General features: G+C 48.5%; 7 protein-coding genes; 1 reads left to right on the forward strand and 6 right to left on the reverse strand.

Moving 5' to 3' along the window:
• Window positions 1–2660: 2660 nt before the first annotated feature.
• On the reverse strand, window positions 2661–3169 carry FFUJ_01665 (uncharacterized protein; the record flags this gene model as incomplete). XM_023576184.1 has 2 exons in its annotated part: window positions 2661–3001; window positions 3055–3169. The coding sequence occupies 2 exons, from the start codon at window positions 3167–3169 to the stop codon at window positions 2661–2663; spliced, it is 456 nt and encodes a 151-aa protein (XP_023423924.1).
• A 2712-nt stretch (window positions 3170–5881) lies between these two features.
• Window positions 5882–7687, reverse strand: FFUJ_01664 (uncharacterized protein; the record flags this gene model as incomplete). Its single annotated transcript, XM_023576195.1, has 1 exon — window positions 5882–7687. The coding sequence occupies one exon, from the start codon at window positions 7685–7687 to the stop codon at window positions 5882–5884; it is 1806 nt and encodes a 601-aa protein (XP_023423925.1).
• Window positions 7688–10150: 2463 nt separating this feature from the next.
• Window positions 10151–11263, reverse strand: FFUJ_01663 (related to short-chain dehydrogenase/reductase; the record flags this gene model as incomplete). XM_023576206.1 has 2 exons in its annotated part: window positions 10151–10741; window positions 10793–11263. The coding sequence occupies 2 exons, from the start codon at window positions 11261–11263 to the stop codon at window positions 10151–10153; spliced, it is 1062 nt and encodes a 353-aa protein (XP_023423926.1).
• A 543-nt stretch (window positions 11264–11806) lies between these two features.
• FFUJ_01662 (uncharacterized protein) lies at window positions 11807–12925 on the reverse strand (the record flags this gene model as incomplete). Its single annotated transcript, XM_023576217.1, has 1 exon — window positions 11807–12925. One exon carries the CDS (start codon window positions 12923–12925, stop codon window positions 11807–11809), a length of 1119 nt encoding a protein of 372 aa, XP_023423927.1.
• A 1788-nt stretch (window positions 12926–14713) lies between these two features.
• Window positions 14714–16297, forward strand: FFUJ_01661 (uncharacterized protein; the record flags this gene model as incomplete). XM_023576229.1 has 3 exons in its annotated part: window positions 14714–15085; window positions 15137–15895; window positions 15974–16297. The coding sequence occupies 3 exons, from the start codon at window positions 14714–14716 to the stop codon at window positions 16295–16297; spliced, it is 1455 nt and encodes a 484-aa protein (XP_023423928.1).
• Window positions 16298–16668: 371 nt separating this feature from the next.
• Window positions 16669–17430, reverse strand: FFUJ_01660 (related to inhibitor of calcineurin; the record flags this gene model as incomplete). Its single annotated transcript, XM_023576240.1, has 1 exon — window positions 16669–17430. One exon carries the CDS (start codon window positions 17428–17430, stop codon window positions 16669–16671), a length of 762 nt encoding a protein of 253 aa, XP_023423929.1.
• A 3122-nt stretch (window positions 17431–20552) lies between these two features.
• Window positions 20553–22071, reverse strand: FFUJ_01659 (related to mitochondrial phenylalanyl-tRNA synthetase (MSF1); the record flags this gene model as incomplete). XM_023576251.1 has 2 exons in its annotated part: window positions 20553–21889; window positions 21954–22071. 2 exons carry the CDS (start codon window positions 22069–22071, stop codon window positions 20553–20555), a joined length of 1455 nt encoding a protein of 484 aa, XP_023423930.1.
• Window positions 22072–22112: the final 41 nt, after the last annotated feature.

A 22112-nucleotide genomic window follows, 5' to 3' on the forward strand; every position in this document is an offset into this window, starting at 1 on the left:
GTAAGTGAAGCCGTCTATAGGTTGCCGCCTTTACCCCCAAGCTTGAAGCCGTGAAGAAGTGGAAGATTCACAAAGAGTATCCCTACACTTTCTTGCTCATTGCACTACCTACATAGAGGGATATTCAACGGGGTACGTTGGACTGTGCCGATCATTTCTGGTCTTGCAATTCCTCAGGAGGAATCTTCCAACGACAGAATAGTATGTGCCTTTGAGGATATCCGGTGCTTCCCTGATTGAACGACTTATTGAACTGGGCATGAAAGCGGCCTTCGTTATTCGAGGGCCTGGGCCTAAGGGGAGGCAACTGTGGCTATGTTCAGGAGTACTCTATGCCTCGAGAAAAAGACGTTAGGAGTATTAAGAAACAGAAGTGTCAGGATTATTCTTGTCATCTCTTTGCCATGTACTTCGTGTCAAAGAGCGGGACAGAAGACAGCCCAGGAACTGGGAACCGGTGCTGGTAGCCGTAGTCGTGAGTATGGGAATCGGTTACAGGTGCACCAGTGTCTCTATAGTAGACAGGTAGAAAGGGACATTATTTCGGAAACCATATACTCCTAGTGGTGCTATTTTGTAGTTAACAAGTTTTACTCATGGCCGAATCGTCGTTCATGGCAATAGGGGTGGCGATAGGAATAGCGAAGCAGTGCTGATGCATCTTCTCTCATTTGTCCGTAGCCATATTTTCAGGGGTTTCATCATACCTATAATATATAGCGAAAGGTAGAAGTTGATGATAGGAAACTCAACAGCTGACGGGGTCTATCACGGTGTGGAGGTGACGGTGAAGTGTAGCCGGCTCTGAATCGTTGGGGCAGACGTACAGTTGTCTAAGTATCTCTCGCGATCTCTGAGCTATACGTTTGTTTTTGGTCTAGTTTACCATTCTCAGATAAAGAGTTGAAGCTGCTGCTGCGAAAGATGCTGATAACATCCTGGAGTGGGAAGCAAGATGATGCTCCGAACCAAGCAGAGAAACCGTGGAAGTTCTCGCTATCGAGTGTGAGTATAGACTTTCTCTTTAGGCTAGCTTTACTTCTTCTTGATTGCTTCGCGTTCTGTGTTGTTCGTTCTTCATAATGGTGACAAGTAATCATGAAATAACAACCTGTTAAAGCAGATTGTATACGGTACCTAGCGTCGATGACAACATTCATGTCTCTCCTTAGCGGCAAAGAGGCCTGTGGTCAGAATGATTCAAGGTGCATGAACTCTTCATACCACTTCGAAAATAGTTCCGGGTCTCCCAGCCTCAGGCCAGAAGACAAGGCAGTCATAGACTGCAATCCGCCCTACCTCGACTCTGCACCTGCTCAATTAAATCATCTCGTGTTAACGGCCACCCGAGCTTGCCTTACCTACCAACCTACCGACCCAAAGCTGAAGGTTGTTGGTTTCGTCCTCGACTTTGAGGAAAGAGATGGCATGGGCTTTTGTTTATTCACCTCAGCGAGAGGAGCAATGCTTGACTTGACAGCTCCATCATCATTTTCTTTCTTTGAGCCAGACTTGGAACTCACATCTAAAATTACTATAACCATTCTATAACCCTGACGGCATCCCCATCGAGCATATAACGCAATCATCATGTCATGCGGCAGCAGCGGCGCTATTATACCACCTCCTGTGATAGCACCACGTCACCCACATCCTGTCTATCTCGGACGAAGCCACGGGCCAGACAGGGGTACCGGACGGTTTAAGAAGGTCATGTATATCGCTTTGCTGCTCATCTTCTTCGTCGTTTTTATCGGGACTTCAGTTACCATGCTAGTTGTCTTCGTCAAGAACTTCAACGACATCAATCAAAACCGGTCCGTTTCATTCTCATCATCAAACACAAGCGTAACTAGCTAACCTGACTCGCTATGTAGGTAACTTCTGGATACCAAAAAGCAGCGGGCATCTGTCTCGGCATAGACGTCGTCCCCTCATCGCCAGGTTCCGAGTTAACGAGGTTGTTGGAGAAGAATATGACTGCCCCAAGTCGAGTGCGTCGCAGTCATTACTAGCCGATCCTACATGTTTTCAGTGGAGGACGCCGAAACTCAATATGTATTATTTGAGTAGACCTTAATATTAAAGCTCTATCAAAACGCCAAGAAACTGACTGCAACCCTGTGCTTGATTTCCTCCCACGTAATCTATCGGTATTCCTTGGAATACGTCTAGTGGAGGTAAGAAAATGCAGGATCTCTGTTTAAGTGAATAATTAACTGAGGCAAGTTTGATATATCTTGGTAGGCCTTGAGACCAGTTTATTTTGGCATCCTGGCTAGATGTTGCAAGCTTTCTGTCTCTTAGAGATATGCCCAACCTAACCCTTGATGCGATGTACATCATATTCCAAACACGTCATTACGTAGCCATCATTAATTAGTTATCAAACCATAATCATTCATCCGTCCATCCATTCATTCGACCAACACTCTCTTCCGGATGCAGCACAGCTGCCCAGCTCCACCAAGGAATGTATGTCCAAACCGTGAACCAGCATCCACTCCAGGGAGCAGCACCGAAGTGCAAGAAAGGAAATAATGAGTAAATATTAAATGCAAAAAAGCCGACCCAGATGAAACGCCAAATCCGGTAGGGGTATCATAATATGCGCGCGAAAAAAAGAGCAAGTGCTGTATCTCTGTGCATTTGTTTTTCTTTCACATCCACACAGCAAAGAAGAGCATGACAAGGACCAGGGCAATGCTGGTATAAGCAACGTGTTTCCGCCCTGAAGCTCCACTGCCTTCTTCGCTGGTAACAGATCGTGAAAATACAGAGCTGGTGCCGTTGTTGATGTAATCGAGTACGTCGTTGGAAGAAGATGCTAGGCCGAAGAGGAAGCTCATGCCGCCATGCGCAAAGGCCTTGACATTGAGAGACGCGGTCTCTACGATGGATACTTTTGCGCTTGAGTCGATCATTTGCGATAAGGCGATTTGTCGCGCGCGGTCTTGGGCGTGAATGTCTCGGTCGCGGTTAGGTAATTGGGAAGCAACACCTAGACGATGTTAGTGTTTTAAGCTTAAAGAACGCGCGATTGGAGTATCTCACCATGTGTCGCGAATTGAGATGTGGGAGCTCTGTTATTCGAGATGTGAACTTCAGTAGCACATGCCAAAGCCATAAATGCGCAGAGCAAGATGAGAAGCGAGATTGGCGAGCGCATCGTGGGCCGATATAAACGATATCAGAAGCTTTTCAGAAAGAAAAAAAGATCGAACGGATAGGGTGTAGTATAAAGATAGTGATCCAAGACAAGAGAGCTTTATGTCGCAAACGATCGATCGACAAGGCAATTGACCCTTTATGTCTCCCTTCCTTCCAAGGTTTCCTGTCCCTTAGACTACGACAAAAGCCAAAAAAAAAAAAAACTGTAACGAAGGTTGGGTTGTTTGTAACGAAAGGTGACGAGGCCCCCGACTCAAAAAGTCCTTGTTCGAAGCGGGTGGGTATTCCCTCCTGGTAGCCTCGCTGGTGCGCGCAGCCCGAGCTGAATAACCGTAAAACCGTAAAGGAAGTTGAAGAGAAAACGATTGGACGGGCCGGCCACGCGTACGACGGCTTAGAAAGAGGTGTGATGAGCTGAGGAGTGTGTGTGGGCGTTCCGATCGTGGGGGGGTGATTCGGGTCCTGCTTAGAGGCCTTTTTTCTTTATCGGGAGTGAGCTGATTGGGAGAAGGCGAAAAGAGCTTCCTGATAAGCTTCAAGGAGGAGAAGTCAATTTGTTGTTGATGACGAAAAGGAGGATGATAATGCGAGGAACGAATAATCAATTGATCGATCGGACTGGGGAAGGAAGGGTAAGGGAGAGTCAGATATTAAAGTAGTTCAAGCTTTTTCGCTTGCTCTCCTTGTTTTTAATAAAGAAGTGGATTAGATTTTATGATGGATGTTGGTTGACCCTTATCCTCATCTTCTTCATTCATTACTGTACATACTGCCCGTCAATCAATATTGGATCGACCCCCCTGCAAGCTCTGCTCTGCACCATTTTTATCCGCATCCCTTTCCTTGATTCAAGCTACGCAAGTTTGCATATGTACCAGTATGCAGCCTTCTAAGCTAAAGCTCAAGTGGATCATCCCATGGCCATTTCCAGTTTGGTATCCCGATAAAACAGTTTCAACCGATTGGACACTCTCGAGTCTTCTTCCTCTCTTTTTCCTGATTTCGTACCAAGAAAAACCCTTTACGGCGCTAGAAAGACCAAGCAAGCAAGCAAGCAAGCCTTGTGCTAGTGTTTTCCTTTTAGTGGGACGTGCTACTGAAGTTGAGTCAGATGCGTTCTTTGGTTGGGCGGGCAGCCTTGCATGGGATGGAAGAGGAAGAAGTTCTACAGCTTGGAGAGCAGGGGATCGAGGGATCGAACAGGGCTGGGATTGTGCCAATGTAACGCTGAGTTGCATACTGACGACACATTCAACGTTCGGGCATTTCTTGATCAAGCAGAACAGGTCTCGTTTCTGTGTTATCGTGGGCATACAGACTGTAGTCTATTGAGAAAGTCCCTCGGGTAAGGTACAGTACATAGTAGGTAAAGCCTCAGGAGGTTTGACGACTCATAGCACTACACACAAAGCACTTGTTTTGCCACAAGGCCCCTGAACTACTGGCGCTGCTGCCCACTGGCCCGAACCAGGAGACGAGGCTGATCTCTAGCTGTCAAACCAAGCCAAAGAAACGTCAACATAAACAAAACCCCTCATGTTGACCCTCTTTTTAGCTTTGTCGCCCTCTCCCTCTCTCTGCCTCTGTCCTATGACTGACTGCGCGATTACCGCGTGTCCTCTCCCCTCTCTCTCCTCTCAAAGTTTCTCCTGTTTCTTCTCTGCCTACTTACCTTACATACTCCTCTTCCATCCAGACCAGTCTAATCCCCCACATTCCCATAGGTCATGACGTACGCCTCGAAAAATTGCAACACGGTCCCACTATTGCGCCGATTGGATGACCCGTAACTTACAGACCAGGGCATCCTGACTGAGTTTGTGTCTGGTCTGGTGAATATGTACATACCCAGTAGTAGCGATCTGTCGGAGGATAAACGTTGTAATAATGGTGATCTCTATCTGCATCTGTATCACAAGAAAACTGTCAAAGTCACAGCTTGCAGGATATTCTTGGCACATGTAAACGTACAGTGCAGTACGTCTCCTCAAGGGGTTGTTTGTCCTATCCCATCCATGGATGTCTTGAAACGGTCTTGCATGATGCTTAACTCGGCAAGGCCCGAAAATCGGCAAGATATCGTAATTATGAAAATATCATGCGTTGTTTCCTACTGCTGCGTTGATGTTTTTCTTATTAGTCAAGACATCGAAAGTCTCGAATCCTTCAAGTGTTTCACTTCCACGCTTGTCTCAAACACACATACAACCAACGTGAGGCAGACAGGACCCTTTGAGCTGAAGCGAAGCTGAAGCGAAGCTGAACCCTGCATAAATTCCATGCATGCATTCCAGTGATTCCAGTCAGTCAGTCAATCAATGTCGACGTAAAGTCAGGTTAGCTAATGATATGATAAAATTGAAATTGAAGTCTCATTCAATCGTAAATCGTGCATAATTCCGCATGACCAATCCTAATCCTAATCCTAATCCTAATAACCAACCTCGTTTCATCAAAAGTTGATCATGATAATTTCTTTTTCCATTCCCACCTGCTCCGGCAAATAAATTCAATGTTGGTATAAGTCAGCCTCACATGCCGTGAAATCAGCCCTGCCTCAGATAAATGAAGCACAAATTTGCTGACCGCATGCGTGATGCAAACAGAAGGTAATAAATGCCATCTCGTTTCATCTCCCCAATCCTAATAAAAAGAATTCGGTCCCCACAAGCTCATCAAAGTCATCATCCCAGGAGAACACCACATGTCTTCACGTGGAATCCCATTGGCCCACGGGGTATTGCGCTACGCCCGTGTGCTGCGTGTACGCGATATTGCGAGGCCATGAACCCTGAGTCCGTATCTGTTGAAGACCGACTGACCCTACGCTGTGTATAGCATCCATGTCGGTTTCGCTGCTTCCTGTCGTCCGGCTTACTTGTGAATATCCTCCACTGCTGCCATTTCGGCTGTGTTCATACGTCCGTGGTATCCCATAAGTGGTGTTGGATCCTCCAGGCGGACTGACGCCCATCATGCCATCACCAGCAGCCTGAATCTGCAACCCCCCGAACGAGGACTCGAGATCGTGCGCGTACTGATGTACGCAGTGTGGCTCTGAGATACCACACACTTCAGTCAGAATCTGATAAATGCGCTGTTGCACTTCAATCGCCGGAGGTCGGTCGTATGGATTCATCGCCAGCATACCCGTCACGACGTGGAGCATAGGTGTTACACCCTTGAGAATATTCGCGCCATCTTTGCTCGACGATGACTTTCGAGACGCATCTTTGGCAAGACCTGACATCCACGCTTCCACCTGTCCTAGGTTCTTGTGGAAAGACGTATCCAACACTGCACCGCCTCGGCCGGCCGTCTTGTGTTTCGCTGATCGAAAGGTCGCAAACTTGCTCGTCGTCCGTTTGACTAGAAATGATAAAAGCTCCAGGATGATGCAGCCTACTGAGAAAATGTCGGCTTGCTGTCCGCTCAACTGAGGATTTGGCGCAATGAACATGGCTGTTGGTGAGCCGCTCGGGTCGTACGTCTGCACCATAGGGAAATGCTCATCAGACGGGAATCTATAGGTTGGGCTCGTCGCTCCTGCAGGTCGAGACCACAGTTCTGGCGCGGCATAGTCGTACCGTTCACGATCAAACGACGATTTATCAGTGTGAAGAATCACGTTGTCGGGGGTGAGTCGTGTTGAGTCGGAGTAAAAGACGTGATTTTGGTTGGTAAAGAAGATGGTTGAAGGTTTGATGTATCCATGCGATTGATTCTTTCCGTGGAAGTCACAGAGTGTGTCGACAAGACACAAAATCCAGTTCATGACAAGCTCCCTCCGACGAGCCTTAGCAAGATGTTTGAACTGTGATGGTGTCGTCGCCAAGAATGACTTTAGAGTAAAGTCACCTGCTGGCGTAAACAAAACGTATCCATATCCATGCTGCGTATACGATGCCCAATACGAGATCATGTGCTCGTTCTGCAGACCCTTGATCCCATGGACAGCATCGAGAAAGTCTTGCACGCGCATAGTCCCAGGTCCGTTACCCAGCACGTATCGTCTTCGATAAAAGACCTCCCCTGGAACATTTGGAAGTCTGACCTTATCGTTTCCGTGCGACTTGTGCGTTGGTAATGAAGGCTTCTCGACGACGTCTAGAGGTACTACTTCGTTGTCCTTGTACGCCACATGGTTCCCTCGCTGCAGGGGCTTAAGGAGGTAATGAAACTGGCGTTGGTAAAACTTCTTTTCGACTTTCTCATCACGAGTTGCTGTCAACAAGAGGCGATCCACGTCCTCGAGGGCAATCGGTAGCTCAGCGTCATCCCAGCCATCGTCGACAACACCAAAGATCTGATCCGGCACACCAAGGTCGACAAGAATGAGGAACAAGCGAGGCGCATCATTTCGAATGCTCTCCCAGTAGGTGCGCTCTGTCAAGTCCTCGCCGCCAAATGCGACTGGACGATCTAGGCGCTCAATCTCATCCGGGAGGAGTTGGCTGGCGACATAGGACCGGGTAACGGTAGCTTCGATGCGAGAGTCAACCCACCACTGTCCCATTGTCGAAACGGCTCACTTGATGAGATGAAAGGTAGGAGAAGACCCCTTGCGGTGCGATGTTTGTGATTTAGAACTGCATCTGTGGTTGTCGATAGAGAAGTTGGGGGCCGATTATATAGCAGTTGATTGAGTCTCTCATAAGGTGACGGACACTAATAAAGTGTATGTCTCGGCGACTACCTAGGTTGACGGTTGAGTTTAAGCAGTATGAGAGTTTGATAGGTCAGAATACTCGGCGAGACGGTAGCAGTGACAGTGACAGTGGCAGTAGTTGCAGTAAGTTATAGTTGCAGTTGCAGTTGACAGACAGTTGACAGGCTAGGAGCAGGGGACCTGAGTAGTTTCATATGAAAGCATGTATGATTCAGTTTGAGTTGAGTTGAGTTGTACTGTATGTGATGTTCAGGGATAAGGGATAAAGTATCAGGGTTCGCCTCATGGTTCAAGGCGTGACACGAACACGCATGGGCATGGCTAGGTAGGCCCAGAACTGAGTGACAAGTGAGCTGCAATTGGATTCTTCAAGCTGGAGGAGTTGTAGTTGCAATGAATGTAAGAAAAGGGCGTGGGAGAAAATGGAGGACGGGTTGGACTGGCTTGGACTGGCATGGACTGGCTTATCTCTGCAGCCAAAGTGGGATTGCCCGCTCCGTGGCTGCGGGCTGGCCTGGGCTGGGTGCAGAATGTGATGGCGGCGTGATTGGATTGGTGGAGAAGGGTCAGATAAGGTAGGTCTAGCCTCTAAAGTGAAGTGCAAGCACCTTTTTTTAGTGTCTCTCTCGGGGGAGACTTGGGTGACACTTTTGAAGATCGAGTTGGCATAGGGCAAATCATCTTGTCAAACTGCAGCAGCATTACAGACAGAGAGTGTGTTGTGCCATGTATGATGCAGTGGCTTGCTGTGTGACTAGACGATTGTCTGATTTCAGATGATCATGAACATCTCTCAAAGGATTAACCAACTCTGTAACTCCTGGGTCTAGCTGTAGCGGGCGTTTTATGTCGCAAAGCAACGGAACCAGCGGGCGTATTACAGCACAACGGGTCGTCGGTCCCGATTCGATTTATAAGTAGTTTGTAGTTAGTAGTAATTAATCTTGCAGCCAAGGGAAGCAGGGGCTTTGATTCAATGCTTAATTGTCGCGTGCTCATGTTCCAATATCGGATCCAACGTTGATAGACTACCTAGCTATAGTACTAAACAATTCAATCAATATCAGCCAGACACAATGACAGGCACTCGATCGATTCACATCTCGAGTGTACCTGGGTATGTACACCTGCTGAAAATACTTCCCAAATCTATCCACCCGTCAATGGATCAAGGTGCAGCTTCTGCGGGCGTAGACAAGGCTCAAGTGACATGACGTTTAGGTGTTTTCCCCCCCGCCAAGCAGGGTCTGTTATCCCCACAACCACTGACTGACAACCAACCTACACCTACAGGACAGTAAACCAGTACCAGCAGCCTCTCTTTAGGTTCTCATCACTTACAAAGACAGCATCACGGGCAGAAAGAGACTTCATTAGGCTTGCAAACTTTCCACACTCTCGGGTCAATTCCATGAAACCTCACCCGGCCTCGCTTCTTCCGTAGTAACGGGCGCAATGTCATTTCCGTCACCGAAGGAGAACCAGGGCTGAAACATTCATTCCTGTGTCCTACATACATACATACATACATACATACAATTCTTACTACACATATTGTACCGTCTACTCTCTTCTCAGCAACTCCTCAGACTCAACAATAAGTACAGGCAACAGTCTCACCCCGTATAGAGCTCTCACCATGAACCATTCCTAACCTTTACCGGTATGTCCAAGCGACAAGCAAATCCCATGTGGCCAACGGCCGTACAGTAACCTAAATAGCGCCCGCAGAGCTGCACAATGCCTCTTCCATCTCTCCAACTCATGATGCGATGCGGTTCTCTGCACCCGGCCGCTCAACCCGACCTGTCCAGAGCTGTCAACGGTATTAAATTGTCTAAAGCCCGGTTAGCCAGGGGTCAGTCGCTCGATCCCCTTTCTCCTCCTATAGGATTTCGTTCTCCCTCAAGGTCTATTGCATGTTTCATGCATTTGTAAGCTTAGAAGTTGTTTTCGCTTAGGTTGTCACGCAAGTTGAGTGGTAGGCTACGACATGTTCTCATGAATGATTTGCCTATAAGAGATAATATGGATCGGTCCTCTTCCGACAGACTTTACAAGAGTCAAGAAGCCTGTCAACTAGAATCGGCATATGCTCCATTGGCTATCCATAGAACTCCATGAGTTGAATATCGTATTCTCATTCAGCCAAAAAGTTCCTCAGGATCACTTCCCCAGGTCACCGCTTGTGCTGACTCTATGTGTATTAATGCTCCAATAAAGATACATCATCTAATTTCACATTATTGTTTTTCATCCTGTCGAAACTTTACACTCTTCATATTCATCAAACTGACGCCAGCGTCAAGTTCACTCAAGCTTTTGTCCCTCTCTCCCCACAAACGTCTTCATCCCACGGTCCACTCCCGCTGCCCATCGCGCAATGGTTTGCACTCCCACAGGCAACACGTTAAGCCAGTCAACCCAACGGGCGTATAGTGGCATAGCAACTGTAGCACCCTTTCCACTATCAATGGCAGCCACAATCTCCTTGGCAACATCCACGGGCTCAACAACCGGCGCGATGAAGGAGTTGGGTGTCTGGACCCCATAGAAGAGCGGCGTGCTCACTTGACCAGGTGTAACCAACACTGTTCGGATCTCGGGATGGCTCTCACGTAGTTCCGCTGTCAGAGATCGGTGCATGGCTGTGAGACCGGCCTTTGCAGCAGCGTAGTCGGTCAGCTGTGCGGCACCAACCGTGCCAATGACAGAGGAGACGTTGACGATGGTACCGCCCCTTCCACCGCGAATGATGGCAGGTAAGAAAGTTTTGAGGCAGTAGAATGGTCCGAGGAGGTTAGTCGTAAGACTCTTGTCAATCTCATCAAGCGACAGATCCAATAGAGTTTTCCCAATAACAATAGCCGCGTTGTTGATAAGCACAGTTGGCGTGCCGAGCTGGTATTTCATTAGTAACAAATCTCATAGTCCCAGAAGCTCAAGACTTACATCTTTTTCAATCTCGAGCGCAACCTTTGCAACCTGATCCTTGTCGCCAACATCACACTTGTAATACGTGACGCCTCTCGCCTCAGTATTCTCCATCTCGTTCACATCCAGCACAGCCACTGTCGCGCCGCGCATGCCATAAACCTCAGCAACGAGCAGACCCATTCCACTTGCGCCTCCAGTAATGACAATTACCTCCTCGCTGAGGTCAACCTCACGCGGGATCCCGTGAGCAATGCGCTGGTTGACCACATTGGCCATCCAGAATAGCGTCACAATGGTAGCCCACGCAATAGAGGCCACCATAGGCGGCGCTTCCCATTTCACTGTCTGCGCACGGAAGCATAGCGGTATGATCCAGCAGACGAACGGGTGAAGAAGTGTTGTGTTGAGGACCTTAAGGAAGAGATCAATGGAGAGTGGCGCAAACCACGATTCACGCTGCGGGGGCCGGGGGTATTGTGTGGGCATGGTGTATGACTGATGAGGATGATACACAAGTAAGAATTAGGTGAGTATTGTATATCTGCGAAGGAATTGAATGAGTGCAGAGTTCAAGATGAACCTTTTATGAGAGAAACGAAAAGGCCAGAGAGTGGTCAAGTTAGCCAAGACTCGATAAACGTTAGCATGTGGCAGTGAAACCCATCTCTAACTTAAGCGCCCAGCTTGCTACAAAACACGATTACCCCTGTCACCATGAGCCCACCTCGCCGAGGCTCTTAAACGAGAGCCTCCATTGACAAGGAGAAAATTCAGCAAAGTGTGATAGTGATGAACAAGTCATTGGTAGAAACACTCCTGGTGCGTTGTTTATATGCCCTGATTTATACTGATTGTTTATATACCTGAATTCCTCCTACCCAGTACCCTGCAAAGCTACATCATGACATACATACATTTCCAACATGCATAATTCATTTAAATAGTAGAGTTAGTTTACAACTATAGTACAATGCACCAGCGCCGATCTATATGCAAAGCCTCATCATGCCATCGTACATTCGCCATTTTTTAAGATCTTCCTCGTCCAGTTCGAGGGACCGGTTGAGGGGTATAGTCGCCGGTTCGAGGAATACGAGCTCGAGGAGTATAAACTTCAGATCGAGTACCAGGACGAGACGTATAGCCCTCAGATCGAGGAGCTGAACGGGGAGTATAACCTTCAGATCGAGGGGCATAAGCACGTCGACGAGGGGCATTCTGACCCCTAATCTCCACGTCATCCCGCTCCTCTCTCTCACGGTTTCGCTCAACCGCCTCTTTCTTCCAGTCATGGTAGCTGGGATCTCGTGTGATGCCCTCACGTCGCCACTTCTGCGGCGGCTTGATACCCAGCGCAGCCTTCTGCTCCCAGACTTCCTTTCCACGACGGAACCATCGCGCGTTTCGCTTCTCTTCCTCGTCAGGATTGGCTTGCCACTTGCTCCTCAGAATACGACGGATAGCCTCGGGTGATACTTCGAATTTGTTCGATAGGGCTTCGGTGGTGTAGACATCGGGAAACTGGGCGTTGAGAGCCCGGATACCGGCCAGAGCATCAGGAGAAAGACGCTTTCGAGGACGCCAGCCTTCTGGGAATTTCTCCTTCAGAGCCGCTTTTTGGATTTTCCAGTAATTCTCTTTGGGTTGTGGTTGTAACGAAGAAGGACCCTTCATTCGTCGGTTGCGACTGCTATTGTGGTCGTTTGCCTCCTCATCGTCTTCTAGTTGCTGTCTCACGCTCTGGTTTCGGCGATAGTTCAGGGTCGTAAAATCTTCTGGCGTTTCTCTTCTCCTCCTCCGAGGCTTTTGGGCCTCGTTATTGGTGCCTGGTTGTGCCTTCCATGGTATAGACTCCGGATTTTCGTCTGTAGCGAAAGGGTCGTCGTTTTTCACCGCTCGGTTTTCATCTTCTGGCCGAATTTGAGAAAGAGGGTCATCATCTCTAGCGGCTTCTCCGGAAGCATCTTGTAAAGCTTTTGAAAAATGTAAAGATCGGGCCTGTCGCGCCAAGGCAAAATTATTCTGGTACAACGCCGGTCGAGTGCGGATCGGCAGACGGAGAAGGGTAGGCGATGCGTCGACTTTATGAACTTGAGATAGGCCTTGTACGAATATCTTTAGAGGCGTGACTCGACATGTACAGCTCATCATGATAAGTTGGATCGGCGAGTGCGATCCCGAGGGTGACAAGAAAATGTGAACCAAATTTGGTCAATGGAAAGAGGCTTCATGATGGGAGCAAGGGTCCGGAAGTGGGGCCGAAGATTACGGGCTTGACTCGATTTGGTGCGACGGACTTACGTTGGCCCGCATCTCCCCAAACCTCTTCTTGCGACATGATTGTTTCATGATTTCAGGAGACGTCAACAATTTTGGATTTGGAGTTTAGATATTTTTGACATATGATCTTAGATCGATGCTGATACTCGGCATATAACCGTCAATGATCGAAAACAATGTGACTTGGATCTACTATACCAGCCAGAGAATGAAGTGTCTCTCTTACACTACGCCAAGAGTCAGTGTAATGCTGCATCAACTTTGTTTATAGGAGGCATCATAGGAGTTCAAATATCTCTTTGTACTAATGAGCGCACAGGTATTTTCTAGCTATAAATCGATATGGCACTCAACTATACTGTCCTAATTTTCCATGGTGACTTGATATAATGCTCGAAAGCCGCCTCATTGCTTTCTCCTTCAGGTATAAGTCGTATGATACGTTGCAGATCCTCTTTCATTTCCTTCGAAATCCCATAGTCTCCAGTATCGGGTTTATCGATGAGCCCGATGCTGTATCACATGCGCCCCAACTATTCTCCAATACTACCCAAACTACCATTGAGATGTCATTGTCATTGATCCCCCTCACAACTTGAATTCCCATTCCAGGGACGCTAAAAAGGAAACCATCCTCCATTCGTGGTGTTGGTGTGTTGCATAAAGTCTCGCCACTTCATCTTCGGAGTCACTCCTCCTCACTTAAGATACATTGTTATATGCATCTAACAAGTCGAGATACTTTCGTTTACTCGTGTCGATACAAATGCCGGATAATGAAAACCGTTGCTCGAGCCACGCTGTCAAACATGCCCCATCCATCCACTCAACCATTACACTTCCTCGAGTATGTCAATAGCATTGCCATTGGCTACGCAAGAATCTGTCTAGCTTGCTAACTAACGGGATGATCAAGAGGCGAACCTCTAGTGTATCTGGTCGTGCATCGAACGCCCAGGAACTAGGCTTCACTATCAACTTCGTTTGTCTTGCGCCCACTTCAGAGTCGATGAAGCCTTGGCTTTGCTGAAGTATCTATGACTGTTAATGTCAACGCAGTGTCATTATGAAACATCTCTCATCAACAACGATGGAACATGGCGGGGGCCGGAGCTTCTTCCGGGTAAAAGTGAAGCTAACATGTTCTCTGAACCATTATAGACTTGTCTTGGCTAAGGCATGTATGGGAATGTGTTGTTCCCCGCTCCGATTTACACATTTTGCTTTTTTTCTGCATCTCATTGGGCTTCTTTGTTCTCTCTAACGTGCCAACAACATGTTCGTTGAAGTAAAAGTCGAGCCGATCATCTTAGTGCCCTTGTCATTCGATCCGAGATGGAGTGTATGTTGATGTGGCAGAGACTATCCCTCATCATGTGCTGCTATTCGGTATATTGTCCTCGTCATGGGAGAGTTCCAATGGTGTTTTAATACTGTATATCCGCGCTGGGGCCACTACAGCCTGTGCAGGAGTACCGTAAAGGCCTTTCGAAGCATCATGGGCCGTGGTGCGTCAAGTCGAAAGCGCAATTCTTGACAAAATTGAGAATAAACAACAACCTCATCTCGTAACTTAGATCGGATTTAGTATATTCTTGGCTCTTTGTTTATGAAATCTACGCCAGGCTTTTTTCATGATCCATGGCACAACTAACCATGGACTACCGCTACCCATTTTTCTTCAAAGACAGCAGAATCATCGGTGGCCATAGATTCAACTGGACTTCCGGACATAAGACCACAGAGGAGCTTGACCACTATCTTTATTCATACGACAAGCTGGCCACAGATGCTCTCGATCGTCTAGACCTGATCTCGCCACCTACGACAAAGGGATGGAAGTGTCCTCATGGTTCTGGCCCGGGCGAGAGAGATATTTACGAACTATTGAAGAATCATGCTAATTCTGATGAACTACTGGGTCAATTATGGGAAGAAGTCTCTACGATCCCTGAATGGGTTGACTGGGATCAGATTCAGCGTGGACAGCAGGTCGTGTATCAGTTCAGTGGACAGATTCTCTTCGGTGTAAGTCATGAAACCTCTATCAAGAAGCGAATTTACTGACTATCTTGCAAGCTCATGTATAAGTCATTATTGGGCGGAATGGGGGCATACCGAATTGTCGAGACTCTTTCTCGAACTGGTGGTTTCGGCATCAATGTCACTAGGCGACGACTTCTAGAAACCCTCCAGCATTTCATGGAAGTCGTCGACGATCTCGATGCAATAAAGCCCGGAGGAAAAGGCTATGTTTCTTCAGTACGAGTGCGTCTCTTACATGCTTCAGTTAGAAGACGGCTTATGCAACTTGAGCATCAAAACCCAGGATACTTCGATATGGAGAAATGGGGAGTTCCTATCAACGACTTGCACACAATCGCCACTATTTCAGCATATTCCGCTGCTATTGTCTATATGGCTCTTCCCAGACAAGGGATCTACTTATCTGAGCAACAAACTGCAGACTATCTTGCTTTATGGCGTTATGTTGGCTATTTGCTTGGAACACCTGTGGACTGGATGGCTACATCACAACAAGCCAAAGCCATGCTGGAGTCGATAGCAGTATCTGAAGTAGCTCCATCAGCGAACTCCCAAATCCTCGCAAACAATATTCTCACGGCAGAAGCTCGAGCTCCGCCACTGAACATGCCACGCGAGGTACTCGCCGCACACGCATACAGACTCAACGGGGACGAATTCGCCAGCGCACTCGGTATCGAAAAGCCTGACTTGCGATCCCGGCTTGTCGTATGGATGCAATGCACTATTCTCTTGTTCATAAGCTATAGCTACCCCTGGATGCCCACTCACATGCAGAAGCGACAAGAACAAGTACGTATTCATCTCTCACCCCCTTATATCCACGGTCAATACGAACCCGAGAGCCTTGTGGCTGACGCCGTGTAACAGAGATTCAAAAACTTTGCGTATTTTATGATCCACAATCATAAAGCGGGCGGTCTTGGTGAATCGAGCACTTTTGAGTTCCAGTATCTCCCGCGCCTCGGTATGCTCACTGAACTAGGCGTGCGCAAGGACCTTGAGGCAGAAAGGACAACGTCAGCGGACTTCTCCAAGAGTATGGCCATCTCGAGGAGGGCAGTGCTCTTGGTCGGCACGATTCTTGGAGCTATTACGGCGGTGAGCCTCGTCAGATTCGTGGGCGTATCGAACATACCGCGCCATTTACTCTCGGCTGTCTTGGCGCAGCAAAGCCTCATCTGGGCTGATTAGTACTGCGTTTTGATCACTTACTAGGAAAGGTCGTCAATAAGTCAAATCATTTGGGCGAGGTTGAAAACAATATGTGTGGTATCATTCTGATTTCAGAACTGCTATTAAGCCACTAGCTATTTTATACAGTTGCGCCAGTAGGTAAAAGCCAACGATGTGTGGCACATTTACCGCCATTTCCGTGATAGTAACCCCAAAAGACATATTTTACCAACTCCTACAACACATGCTGAAGAGGATGCAATGCTCCATTGTAAACCTAGGTAGACCGACCGCTCAATCATGCCATCACCGATCCCCAATTAGCCTTATCCGTATCCTTAACGCCAGAGAATTCACAATATGATTGAAAAGGTTCGACTGCGACAAGCTTAAGCATGGTGCATAAGCTCGACAGGAGGTCGGGCAGTGTGCGCCAAGATGGGCTTGGACTGCTCCACAGGGCTGACTTCTTCGGGTTCATCCGTCATGTCGTCGACGATGACGGCAGGCATGGTGCTTGCCGCATCCTCAGGCTTGTAGATGAGAGTAGAAGAGCGCGAGCGGGTTCGGCCAGGCAGCGCAGAGTCGGGAGGAGTGACAGGTGAGTCTTGGTCCTCATCCATAGGTCCTGGACGGTGGTGCAGCTTAGCAAGCGCATCAGCGAGATCCTCAGCGTGGACCAGCTTGTTGGGCGCATCCTCGAGGCGCATCTCCCAGCCATGGGGAGGGCTAGGTGGTGGCGAGATGAAGAAGAGCTTGCCAGCATCAGGAAGAGCAAGGTGCTCATCGCGCTTGTCGACAGGTGTAGGCATGCCAAAGTAGACACGGCACTGCTGACCCATGATGGCCTCGTTATCCCATACTTGGCGAACGGCGATAGCAGCCTGCTCGTCGAAGAAGGAGACAACGATACGGCGGAAGGATTTTAGCGGCGCGAAAGCGTGAATGGGTGCGGAGTGGGTGATGAGATCGCGGATGACCTGGAGGTTCTCGGGGAGGAAGATGGCCGGGTCGGTGAGGTTGGTGAAGAGGAGGGTGTTTGAAGGAGGCGTAGGCGGGGTCATGGGTGGGATATTAGAAAGGTCGAGGGTGAGGTTTGAGCGGCGCGAAGCGGAGGAGGAAGATCGGGAGTGTTGCGGTGAGGTCTCCATTTTGAAGGCGGTTGTTGTGAAGGTAGATGTAGAGGTGAGGTTGAAGAGCAGTTATGATGATAACTGGCTCTGGATGATGTTGGTAGAGATGGAGATGTAAACAGTGCAAGATCTGCGGGGTGTTCCTGTCGATCTGTCGATATTTGAATCGAGTATTGAGATTGAAATGTTGTTTCTCTAGAGTGCTTCTGAGTGTTGCTGAGTTGAGCTGAATGAATAAGACAAAAAGTGCGAAGGTCGGTGTCTATTATATTTCTATGGTTTTCCACTTTCCAATGGAAGCGCCGCCTCCCGCCTCAGGAACACGACGACAAGTCAACTAAGCCTCCCGGCGGCTGGGGAACTCGCTCCTCGCTCTTGTTCAGGCGGGTGGCCAGGGCACGCACGCACAGAACAGAACCTAACAGGGCTAGCGGACTCACAGGGGGTGTTGTTCATGGAGTTTGGGGGCTGTGCACTGCAAGGTCCCAGTATTTTGCCTCTTTTGGGCCAGTGAGGCCTTGACGGCTTTGGCGATGGCGATTCCATCTGGTCCGGGCCAGAACGTTAAGCTTTTTCCCCCCTCCTGCGATCAGTCAAAACGAGCAAAGCCCTGTATCCCTTTTTTTTCTGTTGAGGAGATTTGTGAGGGCTGTGTTAAGAAATGCCAATGCCATCTTGACTCATGTTTGGTTTGTCTCTATAGAAAAGGTTGTTGTTATCTTGTCTTGCTCCGTCTCGACTAATGATGGTCCTGTGGACTAGAGACTCATGGCTATCAAACAGAACCTGGTAGGCCAAGTTTGCTCCAATTCAAGGTATTCCATGTTTTTATGTTTTTAGAATAGGAAGTCTATAATTCCTCGAATCATACGGTCATCTTGAGAAAAGACAAAACTAACGTCTTGTGGAAACTGGTGGGTTGTCATGTTAATAATCTATGACAGCCCTCGTACCAAAGGTTGACTTGTCTGATCATATGTCTCGAAATGCCATCTTCAAACTCCATCCAAGCCATCTAATGTTTTACCGCTCATGAATCGATCCAACCATGAATTTGACACACCCACCCCCTGGAAACCTGCATGGCGCTACTGCAGTGTATTGCATTTTGACCCCGGACATTCAACCTCGATAGACTTTTTGCCATGAACAGGTGTTACAAGAGATTGCACAACACAAGATCAATATTTACCGTGAACAAAGTGTGCTTTACGAATACTATGTTCATTCAAAAGCGTGCTGTCCTATTCATAATCAGTTTGCAATAGCAAATGTTCCAAGACATCGATTGAACTGTTAACAAGACTCCCTATCTAAACGCGAGGATCCCCCACGGCATATCAGATGCAGCCAGTCACAGCTCTTAAACACCCGATGACTTCTCAAAACATCAAAGGCCAAGGGGGCTGTGCAAGAGGAGAAACAACAATTTGAATCCCAATCTTTGAGCGAGCTCATTCCTCTTTCGTCCGAGCCTCCCGAACACGATGAGATCCTCAAGTGTGATCCTAAGGCCTAAGCCCATACAATAAAGCCTAGAACGCCTCCTACTAGTATCAATCTTTTATGTATGTACTGCCTCCAGCTTTGGTCTTGTGGCTATATCTTTTGGCGAGATTGCGGTAAACCTCCGCCCTCTTTACTAGACTGGGGTCGTCCCGAAACCGACGGCATAGTCTACCTAGTCCAACCCCATAATCCAGGGAATGGCCTCGGGATATGGAGGTCTCTATGCCGAGCGGGGCTTCGTTTCGTGGGTGAGGCCTTGGCCAACTCTTGGTGAGACTATCGTCAATGTCGTCACTTTTGCCAACTCGTGCAATGCCTACATTCCGATACAGGAGAAAGAGGCAGCTCGTCGATCGTCTAGTCACGAGATCCGATTCAATGCTGTTCTTGACGACTATTCTTTGAATCAACTAAACCCATACGCCTCAAGCCAACATTGGTCCAGAATATGCCAACATACCTATCGATCGATGTCTTTAGACCAACGACTCCTCAATTTTGCCAAGCCTTACAATTGTCCCCTGCTTTATCCAGTGACATACAAAATCGAAACCCTTGCAGGGATATTCTGACGGGCAGTCTAGGGGAGGAAAGAAAACTCTGGACCTTGATCCTAGATGGCAAAAAGACTTAGGTAAATTTGCATAAATTTAGGATATCTTTTGCTGGGTTTATTTTGACCCCCTATATCAAGGTCCAGTGTTTTCTTTCTCCCTGAGGGCAGTTATCTCAACACCAACTACTAAGAGTCAAAAAGTCTTCCTATACCTTCCCGATTGGGAAGTCCAAACATTGACACGATGAAGGACTTTAGGCGAGGTCTGAGGTGACTCTCGAAAGAGCGATTGATTGGTAGTACAAGCTATGATATTCTGTAATCAAGATAACAAGACGATTATGTGAGGATACCTATCCATGGGATCTACTTAAAGACCTCGGATTATTGGTCACGGTTCCTGACCAAAGGCTTGATGGTCGAATCAGATATCTCTCGCAGATGTGGCCATGGTACAATTGAAAGTCTGAAACGAGAATCTATATTCAGTGCTAATCAATACCAATACCAAAACCTAATGATCTTCTCATCTGTCCGACACCGAGGAATTCAATAACTCGTCGGCCTCCAAATCTCTAAAGCTCCGAAACCAGCAACGCCACAGCGCACAAGCCACCCGCCTCATCCCTGTTCTCGATGCCGCCCCGCCGGGAGGCAGCTCAGTTCAGCTTATCCATGCAAGGAACCCAGAGCCCGGACCAGACGTGGCTCAGATCAACAATAACGTCACTCGAGCAAAGCCATTCATGAATCCTGCAATTTGCAAATAACCACGCTTGATTCGTGGCTTGGCTTATGGAAATGAAGCCCGTGATTCTACAATGGCGCAGCAGCTGGGCTCGTGATAGTTCAGTTTGACGACGTCAGAGGAGAGCTAAGCTCGTGAGCGTCGGACTTTTTGTTGATTCATACGGCGGATACTATACAGATGCGACTAGTCTACAAATTCATACAGCCTCACAACACAACTAGCTCAAGGCAATCAAGGGTCCAAGCTGCCATGCCGAGCTGGGCCCAAAAGCTCCAGCTTCTCCACATGTTTATTTCAGCTTAGCTACCCTAGCTCTGACCCAGTCTATCGAAGCTCAACGCCCAGCTCCTTGACCAAGGCTTTGCGCACATCCTCGTGGAAAGCTACGGCCTCATCGTTAGTCAGAGTCCGCTCCAAGCTGCGGTAAACAATTCGATACGCCATGCTCTTGCGGCCCGTCTTGGGGTGGGTGAACTCATCGATCAGGCGCACATCCTCGACCACGTCACCCGCCACGTTACGGACAATTTCCATAACGTCGTTTTCATGGAATGTGCCCTTGGTGTTGCCACCTGCTGCTGTCGTGGAGCTAAGCCAAAAGGACACGTCCTTGGGACAGGGAGGATACTTGGAAAAGGGGACGAAGCGCTTCAGGTTGTCGAGATTGTCGGTCACGCCCTCGAATTGGGATAGGAAGCGCTTGTCTTTTGACCAGAAGAGGCGAATGTCGGGGATCTTGAAGAGAAGCATGGCAATGCGGTCGATGCCAATGCCAAAAGCCCAACCCAGTTGGTTAGGTACACCAGCGTTGATGTAGATATCCTGCTTGACCACACCACAGCCCAGGACCTCGAGCCAGTCGCCGGCATAGTAGACCTCCAGCTCCCATGAGGGGCTGGTAAAGGGGAAGTAAGCTTCTACCCATCGCATTTGCAGAGGCTCATCCACGAAGTTGGGGTCATCTTTGATCGCAGTAGCCTTGGCCCGGGAGAAGATATCGACGACCATGTTTTCTAATGACCTCTTGAGATGAGCACCGATAGCCTCAGCCTCAGCAGCTGTGTGGTGAGCATCTTGGAGAGGGTTTGTCTCAGGATGCATAGGAGGGTTTGGGTCATCGACCTTGACCCCATGAATGGGTAGCTTCTCAAAGTCCTTCCATACCGCAGTAGCAACATCGCCATTAGGAACTTTAGTACGATCCCATGACATTGCACCCTCCATCTGATGGAACACAGGATAGTGACTGCGGTCAATGGCATCCCGTCTGTATACATCGGCAGACACAAGGTACCCCGCGCTCTCGTTAGCTCGGAATGTGTCGGCCTGGTGAGCACTCGTATGTGTTCGCAGTAGTGTTTCGCTATTCAAGTAATATGTATCGGACAGGGCGCGACCGGGATGATTCGCGGGAAATCCTAGCGAATCGAAGTTCTGGGCTGTTGATACCACAGGGCTGAACTCATTGTGATACTTGAACGTCGGCTCAGGGAAGTTGGCCTGGATAATCTGGCGGGTGATAGACACAGGGTGATCTTTCAATAGGTGAAGTTTCCTTGTAGTGGCGTCGAGGACGTTGTCGGGTACGTTGAACCATTGAGGATCAGTCTTGATGGTCTGGTCGCGGATAGTCACGGAGCCTGGAGTTCCCGTCGGGCGTGCTGCAACAAGGCCGAACCAGTCAGCGAGACGCCCATGCAAGTAATTGACTGGAAGTAGACCGACCCGACGAGTAAGTCCTCGCGGCGCAAGCTGTTCGTAGGAGAATAGAGCTCCGGGGAAGCTGGACAGGTCGCGGGGCAGAAGCCCTCAGGCACCGCATGCCCTGGATGTAGAGTCTCATTCTGGTGACTTGTGAAGCTCGACAATTACATTACAGGCCGA

Source organism: Fusarium fujikuroi, chromosome FFUJ_chr01 (assembly GCF_900079805.1).
Source record: "Fusarium fujikuroi IMI 58289 draft genome, chromosome FFUJ_chr01".
In the NCBI taxonomy this organism is placed as follows: domain Eukaryota; kingdom Fungi; phylum Ascomycota; class Sordariomycetes; order Hypocreales; family Nectriaceae; genus Fusarium; species Fusarium fujikuroi.